Here is a 10,087-nt window from a genome sequence, read left to right as displayed (position 1 = left end):
CCTAAACAAACATTGTAATCACAAGCAGCAAGACTCAAGAAAAGCATTCGTGGACCATTAAGTGCTTGGCCAACGCGGAGATCGAGTTTGGCGTGACAATTTCACTCATCTACGCATGCAGAAATCGGATGCTCAACTATGAATGCAGTACCTTTATCGCAAAGGAAAATTATTCCTTATATCAAAGCGATTCCTATCATATACATTTGACTAATATAGTATAGTCAATTAATTAATTACCTATATTAAATACATATGGATCATGACTGAACTATCTATAGGCTAAGGATCCATTAATCTTCTGCAATATGTGACCAAGTATTGTTACTACACTGACATTTGCAAAACATTTTTAGTAATAGCCTGTAACATCCTAGTGTCGCAAGGGCCGCCCGGTTTACATCACAAAGCTACATTAAAACATCCGTTTATTTTTTACATCACGTGAATTTGAGTTAATTGCCAAATAATATTACATTTTGGTGGTATTCTTGACAGATTTTAAATATATTAAGGATCTTTAATAATCCTAAACTAGAGAGCCTACCACCGTCTCCTAAAGGATCAGTCAGATCTGATGTCAGATGCTATGTAGGCTCTCAAAAGTAGGCTATCTTAAACTGACTGCCGCACCGACACCGACCAATCGCGGGAGACGTGGCAAGACAGTTCAGGGAGAGTGAGTAAGAGTATGACCCTCCCTCCCCCCTTGTCATTAGTAGATGGACGTCCAAGACGATTCCTCCGGCTTATATCATCAGCCGATGCCAAAATACAAACAAGTATTTTTCCTCTTGCAAAACTTCAGATTAATGTTCTTTCATAGAAGCCGTTGCGATGTCTGTGCAGACATTGTGAAAGACAACCTTCTAAATATATATATATCATATATGTTAATCACACTTGTTTATTTTGAAGTATGAGAAATTAAAAGTTATAATTAAGTGACCAGTGTTCTGTTGGGCTTGGTCGGCGTTTGAGTACTAGGTTATAGCAATTATAGGTTTTATTATAAGACCTAATTCTGATATGATTGATGTTTTTTAAGAGCTATTACCTAATGTTAGTTTTGGGGTCTCTTCTGATTTTTACGGGACCCCTAGTTTCGCGATTCTGACTCGCACTTGGCCAGCCCTTTCTATTTGTTCACCGTAAGAAATTGAAATATGTTATTAAGACTATTATGTTATGTGAAACACGGAGAATCAGGTTTGATATACAAGAAATACTTAAGTATTTAGCAGTGAATTAAAAAAAACTTCCATTCTTCAACTTAAAATATGTTAGGGTAGTGTAAACCACATACTTACACTAAATTATTCTTAGTCAACAAACAATTCGAAATAGAATTAAGAAGAATTAGGTAGACACAAATGCTAATTTCAAAACATAACTGACGCTAAACGTAAAAATAATAAAAAAACAATTAAGTGTTGTATTTAAATATTAGCAACGTTACTGCTGCCATCTACCGATACCGCTTGAATTAAATAATACCTTGATTTGCTACGCTACAGTTAAAGCCTGACAGTCACTTAGCCTCATGATAATTATATATTTTTCTGCTAAGCGGCGTTACAGTCGCAATTAATGGAAAGATTATTGGTTTTGGTCTTAAGAAAACGACTCTCGCTCAAGGATTTTAATCCTTGTATCGTGGGGTTTCCCAAACATGCAAGTAACCCATTGAAGAACATCCAGAATCCGTTCGTTGATCACACAAACTAATTTGGCTATGTTAGGTTAAGTTTAAACTCAATTTAATTTATACTCACTAAACTCCCTCATGCCTAAATAAGTGTCATTTGCCTAGGAGAAATTCTTGCGACCACGACTCTAAAAAATGGAAAAAACTTTTCCATTTTTGACCTATGCTTTTCTAGATTTCTGATTTTCAGCCTGCATTAGGGTCGCGTTTTGACCTTTTTAGTCCGTTTTTTAAGTAGATGGGACCAGTTTTTGTTGATATGTCATATTTTATATCAGGCTTAAATATGTTTATATCATAATTATAAAGACAGACAGAAATACGTTGTAAGGCTGGTAATTTGGATTTCTTTTCGAAAAGTCATGAAAACAATTGGCTTTCTCCTTTATACTTGGGCCTATACAAATTCGATACTTGTTGAATGACGCTCGCCATGTCGTTAGGAAATATTATCTATCGCATGTGGATGACAGATCTTCGAAAATTATAGCTGTTTTAGTTTATTGATAGCAATTTGGATCCAAGGATGAAATGTTTTATATTTACAAGTAGCTAATGAGTATATTCGGAGGATAGATTTAAAAAAACATTGAACATTCATTGAAAAATATTTATTTTACATTGTCCTCTCACAGTGTTAATATTACAGACAATATCAAGCGAGATAAAAACTATTTCGATAGCGGTATGGATGAGCACTGTTAATGGAAATACGGAAAAAATATACAGGCTTCGTACATTCAATAATGTATACATTTATATGCCAATGATAAAAGTTTACCAGATTATTGACATGGAAAATGATTTAAAAAATTACATCACAAAATTGATCATTCGTATTCACAAAAGTAGCAATTATAGATGAAATTTTAATAAAATGAAACATATTGGAATATATTTTACAGTTCTATTTACAGATAAAATGTTGTCCAACGTATAAATCCCTGGACAAGAATTGATGTTTGAGCGCTCTATCCATAGCCAACAGTAATTGTGATGACTTCGTTCATGTTATCATAAGAAATGTCCGCTGGGTACATATCACTGTTAAATAATACTATGCCTACTATTTATTTACAATCTTAGTTTAGCTCTTAATCTACCAATACCTTACAAATAATATCAATACCGTACGAACGAATCTCTGTACAAAATACTCCTAAAGGGTTGGTATGAAAACTAAGGGCAATGGACATATAAAGAACTAAAAATGAAATTATAAAATGTATCGGTTAGTCAGACTTATAAGTAAATGAATCGATGAGCAAATACTTTTATTTATAAAGCATTTTATAAGATCCAACCCTAAAAACGTTTTTGGATTTAACACAGGCCTTCGACACTGTTAACGACGAGCAAATTCTTACGCTAACAAACATACGAATCACAATCAAACTTAAGCCTACTAAATACCCTTGAATAACCACAAATCACGGAAACAGTTCTTTATAAGTAAACTTCGATGTTATTTTATTTGCCATTTCTGTGAAGAGGTCTGCAAGGCTCTTCTCTAAGACCGGACTGATTTCTTGGAGGAAGACTTGTGAGTTCTCGTTGATGACCCTGTTGGTGGCGGGTCCGAGCACTGGATCGCCGTCGAACAGGTTGGTCAGGTAGATGGAGGACTGACCAACGCGAAGTTTGACTTTGAAGGGATCGAACTGAAGGTACTCTTTCTCATCAATGATCTCCTTGTGGCCTCTCATTGTGACGTTGCACGCGTAGTCTCCTGTAAAAGTAAAAGATGAAATGGTTGAACAAAATTCTAGTCATTTAAAATTCAAGACATAGTTGAAAACGAGTTGTAAAGCTAGTTTGCATCTTGTTTGAATGGATTGAGAATATTCTTACAACCCAATCCGAAAAATAAATTTAAACTTATGAGTTTTCACTTATGAACTTATGGTTAGCCCATTAGAAAATGTTGACAATTTCATAAATGATGGGCTGACCAAAACGAAGCCACAAATTTAACAATTGACGACTCTCTTAATTAAGTCCTGATTTTCATTCATAATCTAAACATATCAATGATCAACCAACATACACATTCTACGTAATTGAACTGTCTTCTTACTTAAGTAATATGAGTAATATCTGGAACTAGATGCATAATACAGGAAGCCACAGTTAGGTAAGTGCAAATCACGTTACGGACATGCAACTGGAACTTAAGATTAATAAGATTAGTGCTTCCTTAGATACATAACTTCACAAGCAGTTTTACATTTTTAATTTGGTCATCATGTCAGTTACAAACAGTACCAATGTTTTTAATTATTGCATTTTTTCTTAGGACCAATCTACTTAGTTCATCATATAACCTCATTATCCAGCTCTGAGAGCTTCATAATCAATTTACCATTTATTTAATAATATTATGATTTTTATGTAATCATAATCAATAGAAGTTATTACATAAAGTGACACATAAACGCGGTAAGAATGCACGTGCGAGTTTGTAATATTAACACCCATGCTAAATATTGCATGGCGCATTAGTAAACTGAGCGCGAGCCGCGGTGCAAACTGGAAACGATGTGCGGGAAATATAAAATGTAATAAAATTACACACCTGGGATAAATAATGTCTTTTTACCGACTGACATCCAGGCGAGCAAAGCTGCCAGCAGTACGTAATACAAAAATTTGGAAATAAAGCGTGGTCATTTTGGAACTGGGTTATGTTATTCCTAAACTGCTCAAGTTTTAACTGGTTAACTATTCTTTGATCTGAGGAAGCGGATTCAAAACATGCTTAAGTGGGTTTTTTTGAGTATGCTGCAGTCAACATCTTTTTCGATAGTGATAGTAATCTAGGAAAAGCCCGCTGATATAAATGCTATTTATATTAAAACTACCTTTTTATATTGACTTATATTTAAACTCTATTAGTATGGCTAGTAAATATATTGAAGGCCAAGGTAAAAGCTATCCAGCAAAGCACACAAGAAAAACAAACATGTGAGTCGTGACCACATGTTTGTTTCACTACCAAAAATGTAGTGACCATGGCAGGGTAAATATATTTAGGCAAATGACTATTGCCTAGTTATTTACTGTGCATTAATTCTATTTACTTAGTAGAAAAATAGTTAAGTCTACAAGGACGAGAAAAACAAATGACGTTAAAAAAGGTCATTTCAAAGAAGTTTTATCGATAAAGTCATAGTTTGGGGTCATACTTCTTTGTAAGATTATGAACTCCTAAAACGGGACGCTTGCCATTGTGAAGGTGAAATTTCGCAACTTATACTAGTACCATTAAAAGGCTTTCGTTTCTTTTAAACACCTTTTTTTGGGATATTCAGATAGCCGATTGGTTTACACTCCCTATGCAAAACGTGACAAGAGTCGATCCCCTTGAGACATGGCACGACAGTGTTTTTTTGGGTGATCTGCAAGTGAGTGTCTTTGCGCATGTAATTTAACATTGAAGGTTTGAGAAACCCCAAGAGATAACAGAAAATTCGATGGCATTTAATGCAAATACCTATTACTTGCATTCCGTATTCGTCTGTGAATTGGACCGGTCTCGACCGCAATGCATATGACGCCACGTTATGTACAAAACTGAGCGCACGCTGTGTACGTCACTATGCAATGCGGTTCAACAAACTGATATTACTGCAACTTGTGCAAGTAATACTAGGGGTCTGCAAACACGTCTTAAAGTAGGAATATACCAGTTATGGAAGAGACAGCGGGATTGTCGGAAACGGTTACTGCGCCCCGGTACACATAAGGCAAAAGGAACGTGGGAGGGATTTCAGTAAGTCTGACTCTTCCTTCGGCTCAACCCACTACGTTAGGACTCATTTGATGATTTCCCATCCGGGAAAAAAATGTAGAAGAGAGCTGGACCATGTAATACCAGGTCCAGCTTTCACAGTTGCTACAATCTTTGATCAGACAGAATAAAACGGGAGATTAATTAGCGTTTCTACAAAAAATACAATGTTCTCGCTATTTTGTTTGTTTATGCCAAAATCTTGTAAACTTTGTTCTGTTTCAAACCTCAGACAGTTGTAAAGTTTATATATTATTTTCTTAATAAAATCGATTGAGTAATATTATTTTCAGTTATCAAAACGGTGGCATGATCTTGACATAGAAATGTGATGATGTAACAACAATAAAATCGATTCATGTGGTTATTTAATCGATTAAATCGATTGTACTCGATTCGGTTAAATGGCTGTCTTTCGAACAAGTTTGTACTCGTTATTCTCGTTTTGTAGTTTAGAACAAAACGAATGACGGTTTTTGTTGCTCTTTTCATATTAACTTTTTTCGTGCTTGAATATTCACACGATCGACAGTATGTTGCGTATTTGATTAAGCGTTTTCTTAAAAATTTACAATGACAGTATCATTTAACATTGAAAAATTATTCCTTCTTACACCCTCTCCGAAATATTTACTCTTGCTACGCTTCTAATGAATTCTTAAACCAGAACTCATATGAAAGCGAGACCTGTCCCACTTCCAAAACGGCAACAATCCAGTTTATGAACTCATAGCGTAACAGGGGTTCCTTTGACATCCCTAGCTGATGCTGACCAGACACTTACGGTTAAACCCGATGCCTTCGGCATACGATGAACTCATAGCATTTATATAGCTATTGATATCCCTAACTGACACTGACCAGACACTTCTGGATAAACTCGAATCCTTCGGTCTGCGCCTAATTGCATCATATGACATCCTTGATCAGTTTTCCTTGAACACTATTCAGACTTATAACAGCATGAATACTAACGGAAGGTCCCCGTGATGTTCCCTCGCCCCTGGAGCCGGAGCAGCAGCACCTGGATGTCCATCTTGTACTTCCCCGCGAAGTCCAGCTTCGGCAGCAGTAGCTTGAAGTCGAACCTGTTCTTGTCCAGATCAGACCTGGAAAGTGATAAAAGAAGTATTGAAAGTGATAAAAGTACTATGGTTAAGTATCTCTCGTTTCTGCTAATTATGTAAAGGTAAAATAGTCACGTATTCTACACGTTCTTCTATAGAAAGTTTGGGATGACGTTCTAGTTTTTATTCCTAGTAGTCCATGGTCAATAGGACCAAAGGCGCTTATTGTTAAATTAAAATTATATTATGTTTATATTGTCTAAATTAAAATGATATATTGTCACGCGAATATTTTCTGACTTCATCGTCTACCATTTTTAGGTTTCATCATCAGTCATTTTTTACGAGAAAGGTGGTGATGAAAAAAGCAGGAAGCATTAGTATTAATAGCTGTAGGAAGATGATTTTTTGCGATCGACGACCTACGGTCCAATTTATCCTTAATATGAGCAGTTTCCTCCAACAATTACACATAAAAATCACTCACAAATTTCATCATACATTTTTACCAGCTCATTGACTGAAACTCTCTCTTAGTACTGTCCTTGATAGCTAATACCAGGCTAATCGAACTATAGGAAGCATTACCAATCTGTGCATTGGAAGTACTCGCCGGGAAGCGTTTATATAAGGTGCTGAAATACACAATAACTTCCCGTAATATATGTGTAATCAGTAACTTATTGTGTATGAAATAAATTTTTGTTTTTAATTAGACGACTATCACAATAAAATTGTCCTTAATTCCTATCAATACTTAAATACTCTGAACTTAAGTGATGAAACTTTTTCCATATACAATTGTGCTCTCTATCGGGTGCAGCCAAATAAGGAAAGATCGGTCGCTATATCTGAAGAATTGTAATTTACCCTCTTAGATTGAGCCGTGTGATGCAAGCTCTTTCTCTAAGAGGCATTTGCCGGATAACGACTACCAGAGAATATTTAATATTCGAAACCGAACGATATCTTATTCACACACAATACATAGAGTAGTGCTACAGTATAAAATAAAAAAGTTACAAATAAAACTGCACTCATGAATGAATCATTCAACTGGATAAGGTCATTAAGATAATACAATTAATTCTGACCTTAGCAAGTGAATAACAAATGCGATGTCAGCAAATAACAACTGTTGTTATTTTAAGCACGTCTTGCATATTATTACGCTTTGTCAACATTGTTAATGTGATGTCCTGCTTTTAAAGTCTTTGAATTAAATAAAAAGACAAAGAGTTTTTGAAAAACTATTGATATGATTATAAGACCATATTGTAAACCATTTATATCCATAAAAGACCATAAGATTATATAAAAGACTCTAGAGACTCTCTTTTTTTTTGGAAAATCTGTCTGACGGACTGAACGGGGATTTTTTGTCAATTACCCTATTAACATACGAACTCCTTCCTATAACTTCTTACACTATGTACTGGTCTGACCAGCCGATAGTGATTGGACCAGCTTCACGCATGCCAGTGCCGTCACGTTCCGCTGCCCGCACGTTTATCATCAACGTTTCAAAATTAAAGCGCACGTGCACTTCATTTTATTGTTTCTACCCGACTGCGTAGAAAGAGGTTTTGTTGGATAGTTTAGCGGAAAATTATCAGAAACTTGATTTAAGTTTCCATCCTCATAATGAATGAGAATGCCTGATAGATACGATATAAAAAAAAAAAAACTATCTCCGGATTTTAAATACTGAATTTCAAATAAAATTAGGAAAAGTGATACAAGTTCTAGTACTTAAGCAGAGTACCCGGACTAGGGGCCTCATAGACACTCTTAGGGGGAGGAAATGGGTAGTGTCAGACTCTTAGTGACTAAATCTGAATTGTGTCGGTTTATGGCATTGCGTTGCAATCATTCATACAGTCTACCTATTACCTCCTCTTAAAGATAGTCTGCTGCAGTTGCTGAAGTATAACTGCTTCCTACATAGCATTAAGCCTACTCCGCTCTACGTCTCTGCAATAACTGCAAACAGTCCTATTGCGGCGGTGATAGTCATGTTCCACAATAACATTAGTACCACTTACTTAAGTTCTTGGATGATGAAGTTGCTAGGTCCGCGGACTTTGACATCGTTGACGACGGCTGTGAGCTTGGCGCCCTGCGGCCCGCGGGCCAGCGCGATCTGTCCCAGGCTCAGCGGCTCAATGCCGGGCACGTTCAGCTCCGGGATGCCCTGGAACCGAAGATACATTCATTCGTTACATTCTTAACCTTGTAACAAACTATTATATAGGAACCTTTATATAGGTTCAATATCAGTAATACCAGTCTAACTGACTTAATCTTCAAACAAAAAATATTTCATGTTCCAAAGGAAAACATGTAAACCGAAAAATATTTAAGATTTGTTACATTAATAACTGGGAAAATGACGTTGTCATCGCGTCGGTTTCTGTTCCAATTATCCGTTAGCAGAGCGAATGCTCTATAACTTAAAACTTTTATTTACTGAAACAGCTGATTTTTAGTCCAATATCCAATACCGAAGCGGGAATAAAATAATAACATTACATTTATGTTTATGTACACTTGTAGTTCCTTTAAACAAAGTTTACTTTGCAATTAACGATGACTATAACTTTATCTACATAAGTCTTGTTGGAATTACGTAGTCTCCCTGGAATGCCAAGTGTATGAGACCCTGAGGTTCATGAAGATGAGCCTATTACTATTCAGGACGGACATCAAACAAAGATCAATTCAGAATTTTAATAGTATCTTTTACACATTTTATATAAAAACGTAATTTATCGACACAGCAAATGACAGGTCGTAATTAAATTGCATTGATAATAGCTCAATATTAAAATCCAAAAGCACTAGACCAGAGTCATATCATAACGTCATTTTTAGTCCGTAATTGGTTATAACGGTTCTCTCACGCGGAATTATCGGGGTATAATTATATAATTATTAAGGATTGTTAGTACTTATGAATAATAATAATCAGTGATACAAAATCTGAATAAAATTAGCATCCTTCTCTTCTACATTGCCGTGCCCTTCAGGGTCCATAATAGATACACTAATTATGAACACCTTTCCAACACATGGAGTATAATAAAAATATTGAGTATTGAGTATAGTCTAATTCCGCAAGTAATTATTTAAAACTTTTTTATTAGCAAGGGCGATGTGTACTGCGATGCTGTCAGCTACATATTTTACACTCACGATTCCTCTTGACATACTTGTCTGATCTGATGAAACTCTTGACAATGACATACTTTCAAATTCACTGCAAAGCAAATATTTACAATTAATCCTCCTTGTTTTAGACAAGGTCGTTATAATTTTTGTTTCAATAACATAATTTTAGAATCATCTAGAGATACTATCATCTGATTTGCTTTTTTATATATATATTTAGGGTTGGGTGGAAGGCAAAAGCTTTTATAACCCTGTAACGCAGTCTAGTTTTCCCAGAAAGCTCCAATAGGAACCAGGGTCACAGCACTAACCACCAGCCCCTTTCATAGCTGACAAGCTTTGTCTGAGAGA

The 10,087-nt window shown here is 35.6% G+C and overlaps 1 protein-coding gene across 1 annotated transcript in view; it reads right to left on the bottom strand.

Annotated features, from left to right (window-relative positions):
* Positions 1-2,531: 2,531 nt before the first annotated feature.
* The window catches only part of LOC113492897 (protein takeout-like), a 13,684-nt gene continuing 6,128 nt past the window's right edge, over positions 2,532-10,087 (bottom strand). Inside the window, exons 3-5 of the mRNA XM_026870613.1 lie at positions 8,611-8,759; positions 6,474-6,607; positions 2,532-3,437 (exon numbers count right to left, since the gene is read on the bottom strand). Of these exons, the coding sequence (XP_026726414.1) occupies positions 3,139-3,437; positions 6,474-6,607; positions 8,611-8,759 (582 nt within the window). The 3' untranslated portion in view covers positions 2,532-3,138. The remainder of the gene's footprint in view (positions 3,438-6,473; positions 6,608-8,610; positions 8,760-10,087) is intronic.

This window comes from Trichoplusia ni, chromosome 4 (genome assembly GCF_003590095.1).
Source record: "Trichoplusia ni isolate ovarian cell line Hi5 chromosome 4, tn1, whole genome shotgun sequence".
NCBI classification, from domain to species: Eukaryota; Metazoa; Arthropoda; class Insecta; order Lepidoptera; family Noctuidae; genus Trichoplusia; species Trichoplusia ni.
Note: the sequence above shows the minus strand (reverse complement) of the source record. Positions and strands in the feature narration are given on the sequence as shown.